The 21,821-nt window shown below is 39.2% G+C and overlaps 1 protein-coding gene across 3 annotated transcripts in view; it reads right to left on the bottom strand.

Moving 5' to 3' along the window:
• Nucleotides 1-21,821, bottom strand: part of MNAT1 (MNAT1 component of CDK activating kinase) — a 124,730-nt gene that overhangs the window by 49,962 nt on the left and 52,947 nt on the right. For all 3 annotated transcript variants that reach the window (XM_074820918.1, XM_074820919.1, XM_074820920.1), the window contains exon 6: nucleotides 19,563-19,688. In XM_074820918.1, coding sequence (XP_074677019.1) covers nucleotides 19,563-19,688 — 126 coding nt within the window. The remainder of the gene's footprint in view (nucleotides 1-19,562; nucleotides 19,689-21,821) is intronic.

The raw sequence follows: 21,821 nt of genomic DNA, 5'->3' as shown, positions 1-21,821 counted from the left end.
AAGCTTTGGGGGAACGTGAAGGAGAGGAAAAAAAAAAATATATATATACAAACTAATTTTCTCCTCAACTTCGAAAATAGTTCAGAGTCCAAATCCCTATACAAGAAGTAATAAAAATAGTTTGGTTTCTGGTAGCAATAACAAAAACGAGGGCAAGATTAATTCTTACACTTTTATGGCAAACAATCTAAAGCAGATGTTCGAGAATAAAAGCGAGATGTCAAAGTAGTTAATAAGTGCTTTTCAAAACCAAACACAACAAGACAACTTGCAGCTTTATGTGCTTATAGAAAACTCTAAATCATCTCAGTCAGCTTCCACCCTTAGCCCATCTCTATTCTATGAGGCTCCACAATTCCCAAAAATGTTGCATTCAAGTCTAAACCACCACAGATCAGTGTCTCCTGAACATGCAAGTGAGCTTGCTAAATTAGAGATCAGCTGCTGAATCTGGGCCCTTATGAACAGAAATATTTTTCCGTGGTTTGAATATCCAGGATCTCTGGAATAAAGTCCCTGTCTGTAAGAGAGAGACCATATTTTAAAGATATCTAAAAAAAGTTCAGACTGTATTTACATTTCCGCTATAATACTGCAGTTTGGAGACGGAGATCAAACTTCACATTTTAAGGTCAAAACCAAACATAAGCATTCCTTAGAATCAGACTTCAAATAGATATTTGAAGTTATCCACACTTTCTCGTTTGTGAGTTCAAAGAATTGCTGATCATAAAGCAAACTTGAAGATATTAAATCTAAGTACAAATTTCACAAAAGACAATGTGTGCATGCAAGAGAATTGAGTCCTTCCACATTTAATATGGCAAAAGTTTGTAGAAGGTAACCATAAGCACACCCTTTTCAAATGAAACTAGCTTTTATTGTGAACACGAAAGACACTGTGTTAACTTAAAACACCGTTCACTTAGATGTGCTTTCCAAAAGGCCTTAAGCAGGATTATATTGATTTAAATAAAGTAAATTAGGCGAGTTTTGCACTCGAGCTTCCCACACAAATAGCACTTGCCAAGCCTTTTGAGTCTATCATACAGGTATCTAAGAGACTGACTCAGCGCACGCACACACACTTCTAGACTCACCAGCAAGAGCTGATTTTTGGCTGACCACCAAAAATTGCCTCCTACGCCAGTCAGCCCAAGTCTCCATCTACCTGGAAGCCCTTCATCCAGCAACACTGGGCTACCGTGCATCTGCACCGCCGTTCCAACTTCATTACATGAAACACAAACCCGTCGCAACAGGCATCGGGGTAACTGATACTGTATCACTGAAGTCAACAGGAGCAAATCAGAAACTCTAGAGTACATATGAATAAGGTTTTTGTGTTTTCTTTCCCAAGTGCTGACAGTTTGGAGGGGTATTTCCCCACCACCACCATTGCTGGACTACAATCACATTAATTTCACTGTGCCAAGGCAAGCTGTCCGAGAAGCTTTCACGGGAAGTTTGGCTTAATAGTCCGGGGTGGGGTTTTTGGGTTTTGAACTGTCCAAGATTTAACAAGAAAATGAAGGTAAGATCTGTGACTCTCAGGAAAATTATATTTTCAGCAAAAGATGGCAAGGCCATATCAAAAAGCTTTAACAAACAACCAAACCCTTTAAATCACCAGCGGCCTAAATAACTTTGCCCTAGCTCTGGACATAAATGTTTATTAACCAGTGATATACTGAGAAAGACATGTTTTCTCCTTTGGTTTCACGTTAATCTTGGGTCACAGCTAAAACATGACATTGCATCAACTTTTCTCTCCCCCATGTCCTTTTCAAAGCTGTTGCTGTGTCGGCTGAAACCTTCACTGCTAGGACTGAGCATTGATAGCCGGTGTGTGTAAGAGACCTACAGGCAAAAAGCCTGCCAGAGCCTAAAAGCAATCAAACCTTACGAAATCACCTAAGCCTCAGTCTCAGTTACTCCAATGGCTATGCTGGTCTGCTCCAGGGCACTAGTGAAAGTAGGGAGTTGCAGTGACTGTTTGCTGCTATCGAGGCAAAGAAATTCAGTCTTTGTTTAATCTTTCGTATCTTAGATTTAGACCAATACTAAAAGGCAACCCTTAAGTGCTAAAAAGAGCACTAATTCTTACAAGTAGACAAGTCACAGCAAACCAGCAGCCCAGCCAGGATAATGCATCACTGAATGTACCTACATTTGTTTCTGTCAAGGGCTACAATTTGCTTTTAATTATTCATAATGCTTTGTAATGTACTAGGATGAGTATATTGTACATACACACAGCAGATTTAGTTTTAAAAAAATAATCAAGTCTAGTAATTAGAGTGCTGATCGCAGAGCTCAGATACTGCTTTTTTAAAGGAGATGCTTTTTGTGTGCATGAGTGTTTCTGTTATACATGTATACACACAGATACACACACACAAATAATCAAAGGGCATGAGTTAAACAGTTTTTAACAAATACTATCTTTGAACATTTTGCAAGACCCTGTAATGCCCCAATCCTGAGCAGATTTACACACAGGATTCATTTAAAGGCACAACAAGCTAACAAATCTATTCGCTATCAGGAAATTTTATCATATACTTACTTGGGGTTCAGACCCAGATTCTGCAACACTGATTCAGTTTAGAAAACTACAAATTTTTCAGCTTTAAGTGCACGAGGAGCCTCGCAAAGTCAAAGCGTGAGTCGCATACCAATTATTTTGTCTGAATTGTGGCCTACAAGTCCAGTCCAACAAAACCAAGCAAGCCTAAACCTGATTGAGTAAACTGAGCCCATCCGCTTCGCTGCAATTACCTATGGCAATAAACACAATGGTCTAGGAAGCAGAGGCTTGCAGAAACAGGCCTCCAGAGAAACAACCAGCACCCTGACAACTCCGGTCTCTGCTCCTCGTCCTTTCATAGACCATTCCAACAGCTCAGAAGCTGAGCAGCTCACAACCAGGTATTGGAGGCCAACATCTGCTATTGCCTGGTCCATAGGTTCGCCGCAATGCCTCAGTGGGCCTGAGGGACTGAAATGCAATGAGTACAAAGTAACAGAACTGAGAATTAAGCTAAATACATGCTTGCTTAATTTTAAAGCACATGCTTAAGGGTTTTCTGGGGCAAAGCCAGAATGATCCGTAACTTATGAGATCAAGCACCTCCACCAGTTTTAGATCAAATATTTTATATGACTGTTTTAGTGATACCATTAACTAGTCCACAAGGGCAGACTTTTGCTCCATACTCCGGATACAGATAGTAAGACAAATTTTACCAGGCTAGTCAAGTTGCATGGGCCATTTTTTAAGCAAAGACCCACTGGTATTGGCATGAGTTTTCTTACTGATTTAAATGGATGCTTGACCATGCCTCTTGAACTGAAGGTGGGCATCACAAGACTAATACAATAATATTGAAAGATTTTAAGTATATAGGGCTTCCAAGTAGTCTCTCAAGAATAGTTGTTTATTACATAAATCATCCTAATTTTATTATCTGGGCCTCAATCCCATGGCCTACACAAATTGAGAAAATAGTCCCACTAGGGACTATGTGTAATGGGGTCCATTACTCATACTAAACAGATCAAGCACCCTTAGAAAGCGAATTTACAGAGAAAGTTTCCAAATTTCTCTAAGCATGTATTTAAAACCTTAAAAGGAAGACAGTAAGCAATTATAAATCATGCAAACACACATACTCAGTAATCCGTATCATTTTAAAAAGTAGACTAGAGTTCTAAGAAATGATTTACTGCAACAGCCATTGAATTAATCATGTTTACTTCAGTGTCTTTTTCAAATAATTCCTATCTCTATACCCTTAATATTTGTCTTCCTAGTTAAACAAATTACAAAACGCACTGCAGACAAACCACAATATTCTGTAAACCGATATTCAGGGGCGTCACTGTTTATTGATGGGGTGTACCTATTCGCATCAAAACAACAAAAGAAAACTTGATTTCTTTCCAAATGCACATCAGATTTCTTTAATCTGTGCATTTACTAAACCGCATAAATAGAAAACTGGTGGTTTGATGCAACCAGCACAGTGCCATTTAAAGCACAGCACATCACAGCACTCTTAAGTCTTTTTGGAAATACCTCTGCTGCTCAGCAGCACTAGCTTTCCACCAGTTGCTGCTCCACATGCTATTGCCAATCAGCTGCATTTGCTGTAGCGCATTCCAAAGTTTACTAATTAATCTCTGCACTAAACCCCACGGATGGCCGGTTGCCATTTGAAATGATCATCATCTTTTATTTAAAGACATACTGACCCTGTGGTCAAACTCAGACCTTATTTGTAAAAAAATGGTGTGCCAAATTTCAGGTAATTAAATCCACTTCAATACCAATAAGGGTGTTTTTTTAAACTGGACAGAGGCAATTGTTAATGGTTTGAGGGTATTGGATACACTAAGGTATTTCAATGTTAATTGTCAGGAACGGAGCAAACTCTTGCATTCTGACCTAGGAGCTACATTCAGCAGAGGGTATGAGATGCAAACTTCTGGAAAAGAGGCCATTCATTTCTTGCAAAACAGCATACATGCTTTGAAGTCATGTGTTTTAACGATTCCAGCTTATTGCTACATTTCATATGAGGTTTTAAATATTGATTTCACCCAGTCCAACCTCTCACACCATTGTTACAGGCTGCTCTCATTCAGTGGTGCATACTGGCTCCGTGACCTTCACAATGACCTCTACAAAAGCAGTTGTGCATTTTACTGTGGTGTAAATCCTCACAGACAAGTCGAACCTGTTCTTTTTGGCATCCAGCCCTTTAGATGAATACTCTGCGGAGATTTATTATGAAAGGGGAATGAAGGGGCATTATTGCACAACATTCATCCCTTGTATACAGCAAAGTTCCATCTCTTACAAGTTCTGAAGGCTTTTAAATAAACAGATCTTCTTAATTACACAAATAATTCTTGCTTCTCACCAATTTTCTGTAATTAAAATTCACTGTTGTTTATGAAAAGGTAGACATGCCCAGAAAAAAGCATGTGTGCAAAGGTGTTTTATATTATTATTAATAAGTAATATTCATACTTCCTGTTACTATACACAAGGGATTAGTGTTTCCTAGCACACCATTCACTTACAACACTGAAGTATTATTCCACATTGTAGCAACACACACTGCCCTAAAAGGGTCCATTAATTATTTTTGTAATGCCATGAAGTTGCTGCAGGATATTAGACTGTCTCCATAAGAAATACACTCCCATGGTAAAATGATGAATGATGAACTTTGCAGGTTTTTAATTAGATTTCAGAACAGTATGAAAGTATTTACAAAATTATCTTCCATGGCCTTAGCTTAATACTTTGCATGCCCTTATGCAAATAATAAAAAAAAATTTCAAGCTTAATTGAATCAAAAAATATAAAATGATAAAAGAATTATAAAATCTGCCCCTTTTACAAATTCAGCAAATCTACCAGAGTGGTCAGAGTGGTAACCCCATCATTCACATCACCCACATTCCTTCAGGTTTTCTAACTGATCCTTCAGCAAAATAGGCCCTGCTAGGGAACGTGGTGAAAGCAAAACAAAAAACACCCAAACTAAGTTGCATTGATACTCCAGTACAGAAAATCATGTTCAAACTGGCTTCATCTGATAGTCACTTGGTATTAACCGGAAATGAAGCATTTTGATTGAAGTGAGTATTCCCTGATCTAAATCTCTGAATTCCCCTAAAAAGCTCCCTCCCTCCAACATCAGCTGTCACGGACAATTGACAATGCACACACACATACCTCCAACTGCCAAAATAAAGAACTGCTCTGTGTGTGTCTCCCTGTCACCCAGGGGCGACATCAGGTATGGGTTCTCTCTCCCCTTCCTAAAAGCCTCAGCTGGCCATTCCTTAGCTTTCTGCTCCTCCTTTTCTGCCAGCAAAATGAAAGGCAACAGAATGCACAATAGCAAAAACTTCCCTGTACAAAAAGATAAGAAAATACACTCTCCTCCCACCTTTCTTAGGTCCATACTGCACTTTCACAGCTTCAGAGCTGCAGACATAAGCTTCCCCAAACAGAATATGCAGCAGTGGTTTTTACTGTCTAAATTCACTTCTCACCTGTAGGTTCAATTCTCCTACCTCCAGCACAGCCCACTCCTTCATTTCTAAGCCTGATGCTACCAGTGAGATGGAGCAGAGATGGGCTGAAGATAATAGAAGGTAAACCAGCATGCTCATATAGTGTTGTATTTAACAGCAAAGATAAAGTATCCCGAGTTCTAAAGGGGGGTTCTTCCTGCATGAGAAATTTCACATTTTGAAAAGGTGCAGTTGTACTTTGCCTCTTCATAAATAAAAATAAACTAAGTAAAAATTAAAGTGCAGCCACATTTATACTTTGTTCTTCATGACAAACAAAACCCAGATACCACCAATATTTTATTTAGGGTTCTTTTTTTAAAAAAATCCAAAGGTTTTCTATCAGGTGATAAACAGACTTAATGCCAAAGTCATACCTGGCACCTCAGCTACAGCTGAAGTTAGTTACACAGCTTAGAAGCAACCAACAGTTAAATGCGTACAGGACTCAAGAATATTTCTGTTACTTTAAAAGCAACACATCTGTTCAACTTTGTATTTCAAATTCACTTAACTAACCAGACACAAAACAGGTTAAAAATGAGCATAAAGCAGATGCTGTATACAACATCATCAATGAAACTAAACTGATACAACATTAAGCTTTAGTATAAACTGCACCTTAAGGGGTAGGGGATTTTTTTACCCCTTATTCCAAACAGATTTTAGAATTGCCTGATTTGATATAAATTCTTGGCCTAATCCTGTTTAGGTTTCAGATCCTACATAAATTAAAATGGGAATTCAAGTTCAAGGCATTATCACACGAAGTGGCAGATTAAGGTGAGTAAATGAAAACAGAATGAGTGAAGACAACGGAAGTATGAAGTTCCCACTGCAATTCCTTCTACAGCCTCCCATCAGCTCTCAAGCCAAGACCTCTTCTCCACCTACACGCAAAGAAAACCCTAACCATGTTTCACTGGGAGCAACCACAGAGGGGAACCCTTGGTGTGCAGGCACAGCCAAGGTAGTGCCAACAGATCTTGTGCACCAGGATCTAGATGTCGAAATATCTATGCCAAGATCTCTCCTCTGTCAGGCAGACAACACTGAAGCCCTCCAGTTCTATCCATATTAGAGTTTGTGGAAAATCCAACAATAAAATCCCCCAGGTTATCCCTTCTCTGAGCTTGTAGTCATGATCTGGCTCAAATCCCACTCCAAATGAAAGTGGAGAAAACACTGCCACTCCCAGTGTCACTACCATCACGCTCTTACAGAAACTGCCACCTTTTTGGAAAGGCAAAAAATTCTTCAAATATGTGCTAATTTATTATTCAAACTTTGCTTGTCTGAACTCAAAGAGCCTATCACAGGGAAGCATTACAAGCTGGCCATCTTTATATATAGCCTTGAATGTATGTGGGCTTTTTTTTTTTTCTCCAATGCTAGCCATGTACACATGCCCACAGGTACACAAACATAGGCAGCCCTAAGCCCCCATGCCAAAGACTGCCTAATGATGGCAAGGATCAGATGCCTACACTGATCCCTTTTAGATCTGTCACCACGTCTACACAGCACAGACCAGCAGCTCTTGTTCACTTGAGCACTGCCTGACAGTCTTGCAGAGGATCACATTTCTGTGATTTTCTTTCTATGCTTTGGAGAGCAGTGCTCTATTTACTTATGCCTCTCTTTCAAGGGATGAAACAGGAGAATGGACCTCAGACCTAAAAATATATGCTGCTTTCCTCCTGTGCACAGCCCTCAGTTTTAAATTGTTCCTCCCTCCAACCTACTTACCTTTCCACTGTCTTCCAATTCCACATGCACCTTAAACTTAAACATACTGTCTGTCTCCTGAAGGATCTACCTCACTGTCCCAGAATAATAAAAGAATCATTATTCTTACATGAAGCCATCATTTCATTTTCTACTAATCATTGAAAATGTTGTAAATTCCAGTTTCCTGGCCCCCATCCAGCTAATTTAGATAGATGGTTCCACATGTGCTCTCTGTCCTTCCATTTCCTGCCCATACCACTACACACATTTATCTAAGTGAGTCAAAGCAGGTTTTCTTTGTAGTCACAATATTCTTACATATTTTATAATTTTAAAAAAAGAGCCTGCATAAAATACAACCTATCACCATGCTATTATCTGCTTTGCAAGAGGCAGAGGATTTTACTGCTCTGCAACACATTCTGCTGAACTATAACACGTCACAAACTACACCTGAGCCTCACATTTCCTCAAAATACAAGAGTTACCTGTGTAGCAACTATGTTCTGGCAAAGCAGAACAATAAACTAAAATAATCAATTCTCCTCTTTGATATACTCCATTATCCAGGTTTTTCTTCTTAAAAGAAGAAATCAGAACATTTGAGAGGAATAAAGCCAAACTTTCAGAGACCAAGGTGCTTCTTCATGAGGATAATTTCTCTTTCATTATTAGCCAATGCTGTCAATATTCCTTTCGAGCGACACCTTGACTGACACACTGAGTCCAGACTAGGTATATATGGGGAAATTCACCTTTTGATGTCCGCTGATTGCCTAAAACAATATTCCTTTCTCCCACCCTCTGCACCTGAACAAACATTCTTGAGGAAAATTACTTTTGAAGTCTCCTTGGTACAGAACATTGTCTCTTTGATCCAAAATATCTTTTGCTGCAAGTACCCTAGCACAATACGAATGCATCTTGGATGAGTACTGACTATTGAAAACTAGGGCCCCCAACAGCTCTTTTGAAATACATCTTTGTAAATGTATTTTTAATTTACAAATGTGCTATTTTAAAGCTCAAAAGTTGATTCCTCTGAGACCCTGTAGCAAACATTCATTTAGCTGCTGTGTTCACTTACGCATGCGTTAAGGTGCAGAAAGGTGCTACACGCACACACTCAGCATGGCCTCAGTCAACACGCTGACAATTTTTTCCTTGTAAGGAATTACTATATATTAGTAAGGCTAGTGTACCTTGTAACAGAGATTAACGCAAAACAAAAGGTGCTGTGGGAAACACAAGTCCTGCATGTACACACACCTGCCCTCAGCCAGAAAACCTGTTAACAAGTGGCGGGGGGGGTCACACTCGAAACCACCCAAGTGTGCACACACCATCCCCTGCTGCCGTCTGAGACCAGACTTCTTACATGGGAACTGATCCCGACAGATGAGTACCAGAACCCCCCAATTTCCCAAATCCTTCTGTCCCAGAGCTCTCTTATAACTCCCAGTCCCGTGCACGATTCCCTCAGCCCTTCTTCCTAAAAACTTCCTTGTCCCACTCAGTCCCACCTTTCTGTCAAACTCTGATCCAAATCTCTCTCCTCAGAGCAATAGCCCCATGTCCCCTCCATGTTCTCTTCAAAGCACCTCACATCCAAGTCCTCACCTCCTCCTCCATCCATCTCACCTGCTGCCCTATGCTTCCCCATCCCCACAAGCCCTGACCCCATGCTCTACCATCACACCACTGCTGCTGCCACTGCCACTTAGTATCGACTTCCCTGCCATATTTCTTCCAGCAACTGCCTCCCACTACAGCCATCCCTCTCATCCTGCTCCTGGCTCCCCGTACATAACTTTAAGTCTGGCAAGAATTTCAGAAAAGCCAGATGTAGGCTGTGCTTACCCAAAATTTGTGTGAAGAACAGGCAAGGAAAAAAATACAGGCATATGGGAAATCTTTTAACTATGCTGCAAGGTCAATATACTCTACATCAGCAGCAAATAGACCCCAGTTCATTGAGAAATGGAATAACCAGGAATAAAACTAGTCTGTGAGATAAGTCTGCACACACATACCTAATCAGCAAACCTCTCAAAACCAGACAAACAGACGTAACCCAATTGACCGCTGACTCAGAGGAATCTATGAAGCCATTAGCCCAACTCTGCCATTCCAAGTCACCAGCCCTCCTCCAGGTACACAATAGAGAAGATAAAGGAATGACACAATACTACTTTGATCAACAGCAACAGAAGAAAGGATTAGAAGAAAACATGTTCTCACAAATGCAGACAAGTGTTAAGAAAAAAGGATCATGACAGAAAGATCACACATTCTTCCGTGCACACATACAGATGTACTGCTTTAGCTTGTGTAAATGGCTTCAAATCCTTCATTGCTCTTACTACAATTCTTTAAATGTTCTTACTGTTCTCTCAAATAATTTTCCTCTTTAGAGAGTCCTCTTCTAAGCTGATGAATGTCATTTCACATCTAGTCTGTAGAGTGGAGACAGTCTATAAACCATTTGCAGGAGAAATCAATGCTTTTATTGTTAAGTAACAATTAAGGCCTCTGCACTTTTTTTAAAGATCTAATTTCTAAAATATTTAGTTCTGTGAAGTCCCCTTTACACAGTCATCTTCAAGTACAGAAAAAGTTCCTACAAAAAGGCAGAGAACAACCTGCTTCTGGCACGTACCTAGACAGAAAATGAACTTGCATTGGGTGAAGGAAACTTAGTAACTCTGTGTCTCCCCTAAAATGCAAAAGCAGGGGCAGTAAGTGCTACCAGAGGCTGCCCAGGAGACTGCAGAGTCTCCCTCTCCAGGTCTTTAAGAACAGGTTAGACAGGTACCTGTCATGAAGTACCCCCAACTCTGCCTCACAGTGGGGGGAAGGACCCCATGACCTCTCGAGACCCCCACCTAGCACTATGATTATACAATTCCACAAATACCCACTGCAATTCAGGCACCAAAGCTTCCAATTTTATTACTTTTTCTTTCCTGACTTAAAATTTCACCCTTACAGAGGAACTTTGTCTGCTTTCATTTTTTTATATCATCTCTATCAAGACATAATGAGACTGCTTATACTCACACTTTTAGACAAGCTATTTATTTGTGTTTCACCCCAGCACTACTTTCTGGTATGTTTACTTTTAAACAGTGCATCAAGCAGCACTATTTAACAACTTTTTGCATTAAAAATGTGGTTCAATACCTTTGCACTGCTCATTTAGTACAAACTCTAATATTTAACATTTATGATGTTTGCAACTCTTGGCCAAAGTATAGCATCAAAAGAGTATATATGCACTAAATTGTATCTAGTTAAAAAGAACAGCAGCACTGAAAAAAGTTATATTGGAACAATCTATAAATGTGTTTACATTATATGAATGATTTGCTGTTCCTTCACAAGGCATGTAGGAAGTCAGCACTTCTCAAATGTGTAAAGTATTTCCATGTGCTTAAAGCATGATCTTTCCAAAACAAACAATGATTGAGAAATTTTTTATTATTCTTTATTTCCCTGCCAGCTGTTTTTTTGGACTCTCCTCTCAGCCACCTTCTTTCTTTCAGTCAGATCTCTCCTTATTGCTCACAGTAACACCTACTCAAGCAATAGCATATTCAGAGCTATAAGACTCAAAAATAGGAAGATCTCAGGCTGATTTAAACAGCATTTTCCTTAGATCACTTTGCAGCGTGTCTTTGTGCTATCGTAGCTAGTGGCAGGTCTGGCTGTTGCTTAGGATGGAATCTGGGCATCCTACATTAGGACCTAAAGCCCAGTTCCTGCTGCTCTGTCCCAGTGACAGCTCCCATACAGGCAGGGGAGCAGACGACAGCCTGGCTGAACCCTTCCCAGTAGTCTTCTCCCTACGAGCCTCATCCTACGCAGCATCTTTTCAAGGGATCAAAACAACATGCTGCCTGACACACAGACGTACTTCTGAAATTTGATGGTGAAGAGTCAGGCAAGCAAGCCCTTGGGCAACTCCATAAATCAAACAGGAGATTAAAAAAACCCAAACAAACAAAAAAAATCAAAAAATTTTAAAAAAAAATTTAAAAAACCAAAACCCTAAGAACAGTTCCATTCCAAAGTGACAGCTGAAGAGCTGATCTGCTCCACTGCTGGCTAAAGCCGCTTTACTAACAAGTACATTGGTCTTGCTGTTCACTCCTGTACAATTAACAGTGTTGGCACTATTTCATTTACTAAATTCCAGTCATTACAGCTGTGCAAACTTATGGGCCTAATTTGTATTTATACTAATATGTGTATATAAACATGTGCTGCTTTAGCCATGTAAAGGAGCCTTAAAGCAAATGAACAAATATTTATTCTAACAGCGCAGCATAAGAGAGCCCAACCATAAAACAGAATCAGGTCAAGCAGCTCTGATTATGTCTGTCCACCAAACAGCTTAATTTCCACTATGGCATCTTTCCTAAGGCATTCCAAACAGGAATCCTGCAAAGACAGACAGGGACATGTAGGACTGAATTTTCAAAATCCAGTCTCCTTTTCCAAGGCCAGCATTGTGTAAATGAGGGGAGAGGAAATAACAAATACTGTCATTTACTTTGCCTTTTTTCCCCAAAAAACATTTCTTACCTATATTAGGAAAAAAATTAATGAAGTCAACATAATGCACTTAATGTTTATGCACTTTGATATAACAGTAATTACTTAGTAAGGCCAGAACCCAATTAAATGCTTTAGACTTCAGTCTGTGGGCTGGAGTGCACAGGAAGCGTTCAGATGATAGATTGCTTAAATAAAGTTTATCTGGCATACACTTCAAAACCAGAGTTCAAAAACTTTAAGCACAGTTCAGCATGTATGTGCTTGACTCTTAACAAAACATTTTTATTTAAATAGAGGGCTAGAGATTTAGTATGACACATATATTTACTACTGCTAATCATTCTCCATCATGCTACTCTGAAGTTGCAGACCTATTGTATATATAATCTCATGTGATTTAAGCAAGCAGTATGTGGATCACAGGACTCTAGATCAATGTTTAAATCCAGCATATTAGCCCTAACCTGAATTCTATCATTCAGCATTTTTGGTGTGACACAGTTCATATATTTGAATTCCATATCCAGGTATTGTCAGAGATGGTGGAGATCCAAGCAGACACCATTTCTTTCCTCTTTTTTCTTTTCAGAAATAGGTATCCTTCTCAGCAGATCAGTGCAATGTTCATTGTTAAAAACAAGACACTGCTATTGATGACAAAAATTCAAAGCTAAAGCAACATGCAATATATATTCTTACTAGGAATTATGAGAAGGTGCTTAGCAACTCCAGAATCCCATTAGTAAGAGTTGGTGTTACAGGGCTATGTGCACCTGCTCTCCAAATGTGCACCTCCTGTGAATCTCTCCTCCAGGAAGGCTGCTTGGCCAGAATGCTGGTTCTCTGAGCACCTTCACCTGCTGGAAAGTGCTGCGGTTCCCCTCTCACCAGCACATTTGGGCTTCCTGTGCAATGGGGATCTGCTTCACTGGACTGATGCCCAGCCCAGTGTGTCTGAGCACTGAGCTGGGACACAGCCATCGTGCAAGGCAGACACCAAGGCTGCAAGGGCAATGCATCAGCCTTGTAGTATATATTCAGCCAGACTCCTGCTGGAGGTTGAGATAATAGTGCCACTGAAAATCTTACCTTTACATGCATGCTCCCTAACACAGGTAAGTCTATTCCAAGAGGATCTGTACACCTGAACACACTACTTCCTCTTGAAAATAAGTGTGGTGATTTTGTTGTGATTCTAAACTACAAAGTGTTGTGAAAAGGGAAATATTCCACCCAGCCGCAAAAAAGAAACGTGCGTAGTATGAGCCAAATGAAGATTAAAAACAAAACACCAATCTCAAAGAAATCAATTCCATCTGAAGTGTTGCAGCCTGAAGATAGACCAGCTGAGCTAACAGTGAAGGAAGGAAACAGGCTTGATTTTATTTATTTATTTTTTAAACTTTAGGCAAATACTAAAAGCACTTTAAAACAAACACACACAACCAACCAAACACGCCACACCAACAAACCAACCAACCAAACCAGAGCAGTAAGAATTGACAAAGCAAGGCTGGAAGGCTGAAACGGTTCCCGATCACACAGACAGGGTGGCAAAGCACTCTCGGGAGCTGCAGAATAGTTGTAGTCTAAATTTTAGTGCAACATGCACTTCACTTACCTCAGAGCACCTGGCATATGTCTAAGCAACTTTGAAGGAGCACAATTGATTAAAAAGGTATTTTGACAGACTTTTTTGTGTTTGGAACAGGATTTTGGATAATTGCTCCACAAGCTATAAAAGAAACAGACTGAAAACCAGGAGCAGCCGCTGAGCAGTTGTTTGCACAGGAAGCAATATTGTAGGAAAAGGCAATAATGAAGAACAGTTAATTTGACCTGAGCTGATGAGGTCAATGTTTTAAAAGAAATAGCTTCGCATAACGTAAAATAAGAATGTTATTTCCCCTTAGAATAATACTGTAAGTGTAATGCTGCACGAAAGCTACTCCCTAACACTTGTTATGCTCAGTGTGGTGGTAACATGCATTCCTGAGGTGTCCGAGACATCCTGCGTCTGACACAGATCCATTCCTCTGAAATACTGATTCAACTGCTCCCTTCTGCAAGCTCTAGCTGCTTCAGACTGCACATTGCTCTGCCCAGCATTCAGCTACTAATAGCCTGAAACTGCAAGAACGGGAATAAAATCCTGGTAATACTCAGACACGCAGAAAGTTAAACGTAACATCACTGCTGTGATTTGGACAGGGAAGCAGAAGTTGAAGCAGGTATTTCACTCTTAATTCACTGTCATTCAGGGGTGCTGTTGACAGGAGATGGAGCCCGGCTCAACGGAAGAGACATGAGGTTAGGAATTTAGTAGGGCTGGATCCTATTCCTCCTTCCGCCTCTGCTCTGCTGTCTAATTCTGGGCAAGTACATCCCCTCCGGGCATCTGGTTCCCCTCCCTCCCTGACACATCTATTTAAACTGCAAATTCAGAGGGGTAGCGACCATCTTGGTAATGACGAAGCATGTACCACACACTGCACTAGTATTTCTATTAATAAATATTCCCACTGCTAATAAGTAATAAAACAAAAACCATGAATGGTTTTGTGAATTGAATGGTCAATGATGCATTATATTAATTTTACAGTACTCAGGTATAAAATATAAAAAGGCAAACTCTCCCAAGTGGTAGCAGGTGAGAGGACACCTATGCTGCTTTCCTGAATATTTGGGTAATCCAATTAGAGGTAATTGAGTTTTTAACTACATGAAATTACTTCAAGAATACCAACACTAGAGGCTAAGTCTCCCAGGAGGTTGGGGGAAGGGAGCAAAAATTATAAAACTGGAAGGAACAGAAAAGGGACAGGGCATGTAGCTTGAAACATGCTGAAGAGAGCATGAAGCTGAGCTAGTCTAAGGCAGTCATATTTTTTACAAACATGTAAACGGATGGGCCACAGACTCAAAGACTTGAATGTTCCCAGTTCAATGAATTAAAGACAAGCTAAATACATCCACACTTCTATGCATTTTTAACCAGTGGTAATGTAAAGCACAGATCTACAAACACCAAAAGGCTCCTACACTCCTGTAAACACCAAAGACATAAAAAATCCTAAATTACTGTAATGAAAATAATTCCTGCTGCATTTCCAAATTGCCATTTGTGTGCAATGCATATGAGCACCTCTTTCACACATTAAAATTAGTTTCACATTAAAGCCACTTCCCAACCAGAAACGGTCACTATATTCACCAAGAAACAGAAGAACGGTTCTATTGCCAGACCTTAGATTTGTTTTGCACACCGATAAACCCTAGAAATGCTAGAAACAACATTAATTTCTGACAACCTTTGCTCTTTGACAGCTACTAAAATCTAAAGTACAAGCATTGACAGGAAAGAGTATTTTTAGCACTGCTGCCACAATTAAGATTGCTACGGTTTCTTTTGTAGCTTTACACTGATTTGAGATTAGATTCAATAAGACTGTTTTAAATATTCAGCTATGCTGAAGGCATGTTTCTTAATATGATGAGCATGATAAGCAGAAAACTCTGAAGCACTTTCTCCCCCCACCTACACAGGTAAATCAAACTGATCGATTAACAAGCTATGCTTCGTGCACAGAAGATATAATTTACTGAAACAAAATTTAAAAGTTAATGAGCAGACTGGAAGAAAAAACAGCTTCCATTTGAATGGAGCAAAAAACCCGAATTGAACAAAAAGAAAAGTGAAGGAGACCCTATCCCTATGAGCTAATTGTCTGCCTCGTGCTATAGGGGATGCTCTTGCTTAGCTTACAAGTGAAAGACACTCCCTCCTCCCCCTGAAAGCACAGGAACTCCACAGCACTAATATGACACCTTAAATGAGCCAACTTCCTTGAGCATTGCCCAGGAGACTAGAATGGGCATGCCTCTTAATTCAGAAACCGAGAAACATGTCTGATTATCAGTCAGGCTGAAGAACATCTCTGACCAAGACCATCCCAGGAAAAAGAGTCATGTTTAAGCTGAAAAAAAACAAGTGGATTGCCACAACTGGCATATTTTTATAGCCTTTGTGTAAACACAAGCTCCGGATTAGCCAGCATCTCAGTTAGCTCTATCTGAATTCCCTTTTTTGAAACAAAATTAAGGAAAAACACCCACCAGAAAAGGTTAGTGGCCAAACTATTAAAAAAACCCAAACAAACCCAAAAGCACAGGGGCTGAACATACATAGTGATTCATTAAAGTTGTGCTGCTGAAACTCATGAGCACAAACCAGACTTTTCATGGAAACTATAGTTAATTTGCAGAATTGTTGGGCCAAAAAGAGCATTAATTCGAACTGTATTTTTTAATAAATCCTCAGTACTCCCCTAGAGCTGTCCCCACCCATAAAAGTGGTGTGAACCCCGTAGCTTAGAAAGGAGCAAAGCTAAAGCAACTATCAAGAATGCTGTGCAACAAATGCTCTTCCTATTTCAAGTGTACACCTATGCCAAACAAATGGACTGAGCATCTTGGTTTTTTAGAAAAACACTCAACCTGGAACATAAGCATATCATAAGGTGAGTGGCTAGGAGGGAATTCACCTTATGCTGTCACTAGAATACACTGTCACGGATCATCAACCACACTGAATCATGTACAGTAAGCAGTATTGCTTTTTACAAAAGCAACTCTGTTCTGAGTAGGACAATTTTGACTACAGTAACTTTCCAAGATGCATCCCAGTCCTAATCTGAAAACATGAAGAATTAGAGATTTCATTGCATTCCAGAGTCAACTTTAACAGTAGGGCAAATTAACCAGTGGAACATTGTGAACTTTAGGTCTTATTTGTTCCTTCAGTTCCTATTTAGATACTATTTGTTTAACTAAGGTTACTGGTTCTTGCTAGAGTTTCAGATTTGGCAGGTTCTGTGTTAAGGAGGTACTTACTGTAAATTGAGTCATATCTTAACCTTCCCTTAAACTAGAAGCAGAAAGCAGTACAAAGCGTATCTTTCTCCCTTTGAAAGGACCTTTGTGGCTCCTCTTTGCATTCTTTCTGGTTTTTGCATTCAAAATGCAGTCAGCAGAACTCTTCAGTCCATGAGTCTTCCTAACACTGCATTCAGAAGGAAAAGTCCTTCCTATTTATTGCTGTACTATTCACATACCCAAGGCCCCCCCACACACACATGCTGTGGCTAAGAGTCAAATTGCTGTATTTGCTTAGCTAAACTTCCAAATCCTCTTCACAGAGCCTGTTATTTACTCCTCTATTTATAATTTTGCATTTAGCCATATTAAAACACATTTCATTCAAACGAGGCCAGCTTGTCAAAGCAGTCTATAAGCTGCCAACTTGCATGTCATCCATAGAAATTCAACATCTGCTTCCAAACACTGAACTGTGTCCTAGCAGAACACCCACAGAAATATTCCCATGTTGTGGTATCCAGTAACTACTTCAGAAATTACAAGTTAGCCAGTTAATTCATCTATTGTGCAGAATCTCAATATTGTTATTATTGTGTAATGTAATTTCTATATTATTCTAAAAATCAAAGTCATGTAATAACTAAATCAAGCACCCTATGAAGAAAATATGGAAACATTCATCTTTCTCAAGAAAACCTGTAATTTGATCGGTGTAAAATCTGTTCTGCTTGATGTAATCCATTTTCTATAAATAGTAGTCACCAACTTCAAATCCTTAACTTTATTGTTAACTGTACTTATTCCTAACTTTTTTTTTTTTTTTAAGTTGTTCTTTTTTAATCTAGGACTAAGGTCAGTCAGGGTGAGTTTTTTTAGTTTGTTGGTTTGGGACTAAAATTAAATTAGTCATCTACTCACGCTTTCTGAACACTGATAAAGTATCAATCAGTTATCTGGAGTCTCCCTTATTATTCCAGATGTTAAGATTTAAATGTCATGATGCTAGAAATCTCCTCACCCAAGTTTTTCACCATTACTGGATGAAGTTTACTTAGGGTTGCAGATTTGAAATGCCCACTACCACATACTGCATTTAATATCCATTTACAAATGCATTAGAAAGTACTTCCATTGTCCTCATCATGTAGCATAAGCTTATCTTCTTCCTCTTCCCAGAAGGAAGGCCAGCAGCTTTAAGAAATTCTGACAACATATTTTAACAGCAGGAAAAATAGAGGCATTCAGTTAGAACATTTTTTAAACAGAACAAACATTTTCTATTAGCTTTTCTACACAAACAGAAAACATCTCACAGAGCCTATCAATCTTCCCCAAACTCTTAGATTGTGAAAGAAAAAGGAGTAAGAGTTTATACTACAGGAAAACAAGAAAACAATCTGCACAACTTTGCCAAAGCTGACACTACTTTTGGAAAAATAAGCGGTGAATGCTTCTACACTGTAAACTCTTTGGGGAATAATGAACACAGCACAGATATCCCTGACAAAATAAATTGATTAATTGACAGGAGACTAGCTTGATGAAAAGGTTTTTGCTTTGCTGACTTCTTGGTTTGTTGAGGAGGTAGAGAATGTTGGTTATTTTCAAGACATCATTTACCATTATGAATTCTAAAATACAAAGTCTAAAAAAAGTGCAAACATTTAACAAAAAAAAAAAAGGAAAAGCAGTCAGGTGCAAAAAAGATCAGTAACTCATGCTCCCAGCCCTAAACCACTCCCTCCCAACTACATTTCTACACACAGGCTGATGCGTACTTGTACCATTTTGTGATAAAGAACAGGAATGCTGACAGATCTTTAACTGTGACCGTAGCAGTAACACATTTGCAAAAATACATGCTGCTTCCTAGAGTCCAATAACAATGAAAATAGCATCCTTAACCACTCAGTATCATTTTCTAAACTATCTCATATTCACAGATTATTCCAGTGCTTAAAGTATATCTGAAGAAAGTGCAGGCTATTCTTGAACTTCCAAAATTTCAACTTCCAGAATTGGTACACAAATGAGACAGTAATAATTCAAGGACACCACAAGTTTGCAGGGAAAGAGGTATAACTTGGTTTTTTTGACAACTACGCAATGAAAATATTCCATATATTCCACGCAGCAGAATGATTAAATTCTTTGATTAATTCCTAATTACTTAATTGGAAGAGAACAGTCTGCTTCATATAATATGCAACTCAGGTTTAAATAACCTCTAAATTTCATATGAGGAAATCCTCAGTCTTTTGAAAGGCATTTAAAAAAAAGAAACAAACAAGTCTTACCATTTTGATGCCAGTGGAAAACGTGACTGGTTTGACAGGTTTGGGTTTTTCCAGTTGCATTTCTAGGTGAGTAGATCTGTCCTTATGCTGAGCTAAAAGCAGTGAAGCAGGAAGACTGGAGCTCTCCTGTAAACATATGAGGCACAAATTTGAATGCTGAACCAAAACAAACATTAATTAACACTGCATATTCTTCAAAACCACAAGCTGTGTCTGAAAGGCCATCACTAGCAGAGCAGCATAATGCTAAGTATCCTCTCTATGAGAAACAGTTTACAGAAAACGATCATTTTCAGTAATAAGAAAAAGCTGCAGCAACCCCATAAATCAGAGTAACCTGCAAACAACCATTTTTATAGAATCCACATTAAAGACAATATAATAGGCTCCTTATTCCAACTGGTCAATGCAACTATATTTATTAAAATAAAAAAAATTAGAACTTAATCAGAGAAGGAATAATACCAAGTAGTATAACTTGGATCAGATGTTTATCTAAGACACATTCTTTCTACCAATGAACTCAGACCGGTTTGAAATTGTTTCCCATTAGATTTCACCTGAGGCCGTTTGGAAACGATCCTTGCTCTGCGTTGCACAATGGCACTATTGTGAGTGCAACCAACAGCATATTTATTTTCTCCTTCACCAACTTATTTTTAGGGAAGCCAGCCAATTTTTAAAAATATATATAACAAGTAGTAAAATGAACAGTTAAGCAAATGAACTACTTAAACTCTCAGAACAGACTGATTATTAACATATATGTATGTAACTGCATTCTTGAGAGAGTCAGAAAACTATTGGCCAAGGAATTTTCTAATAAACTAATGAGACTATCCACATGCACACCAACATCCTTGAGACTTTCTAGCTAGAATGACCGTAAAGTTGAGAGCAGGGATGAAGTTCAGATGGATTCTTCCCCAACTGCTCTAGCGCAGTGTTTTATTCCCAAGGCCCTCAAACGTCACGTACACTTCTGTTTCACAGAACCAAGCAAATACCGAATTATGAACCATATTTGTTACTCACAAAACCAAACAAACTTTAATAAGCTGGACTGTGATTTTTCACTTATTCAGTTCAGGGTAAGAAGTTGGAAGTTTTTAATGCCATGAGATGCCTTACTGTTTATGGTATCCTAGAGAAATCTTCTGAAGTGATCATGAACAACAGTCACGTTGTACACTGACTTTTCACATCACTCTCCAATCCCCTTTTCTCTATTTTTTGTTACACTCCCTTTGTCTTACAACTAGATTGCAAGTGCTAAAAGCAGAAAAATCTCACCATGACGAGATCTGGTCCAGAGTCACAAATACAACAACTAAGGCACAGGATCCTACTCGCATTTCTCTGATTAACTGGGAGGAGGGGAGAGAAGAGGTTAAAAAACCTAAATTATAATAGTAAGAGACATCCCATTTCTGTACAGCTGGGAGAAAATGTGGACCATGAATGCACTAGTTTACAGTCTGCATCTTCAAAGTGTTCTACATGTCCATAGCCACCACGCAGCAGCATGTGCTGCTAGCTGTTAGCACAGCTTAAGGATGTTGGATTCTTTTAATCATCAGATTTAATGCACCAGGGGAGGAGGGAAGAGTGGGAAGCATTCTCTGGTTTATTTTGTCCTCTCATATTCCTTAAACTTTCACTGCATTTCTAATACAATAACTGAGAAAGCCAATTTTTGTACCAACTTCTCAAGAGTTCACACAATGACCGGTAACTAGATTACACAACTGTGGGAAACCCACACCATGCCAGCAAGCCACCACGCTGTCATTGTTTGTCCTTTTGAATATGCACATAGCCCTTCTGTTAACTATTAACACACATGAAAGGTCCAATCCTGTAAGCATTTATCCATACTAGCAGTTTTCTGTACAGGAAAACAAACTGTCCAACACTATGAACAAAGCTAGTTATATGCAAAAATTTCTGACATCTCTAAAAACCCTGAGGTTCTAGTAAAAGTGGGGACGCTTGATGGCTTTAAGACACCTTGCCCTTTGCTTGACTCCGAGCTATGCCACAGCGGAAAACCTCTTTGCCACGTGCTGCCATGCCATTTTACTCGTACCTGGGAAGTATGGGCTCTTGAAGAGGTAAGGGCAAGTCCCAAAACACAGAAGACGTCTAAGAGCAGATCTGTAATCCTCTGTATACAGGTGAGAGAGTTTATACAGTAAATAAGGGAAGTGCTTTAATATTTTACTCAGCCCCAATTATTCAAGTCTAGGTTAAAAACAA

Source organism: Strix aluco, chromosome 4, assembly GCF_031877795.1.
Source record: "Strix aluco isolate bStrAlu1 chromosome 4, bStrAlu1.hap1, whole genome shotgun sequence".
Classification (NCBI taxonomy): Eukaryota; Metazoa; Chordata; class Aves; order Strigiformes; family Strigidae; genus Strix; species Strix aluco.
This window is presented reverse-complemented; position numbering and strand designations above follow the sequence as displayed.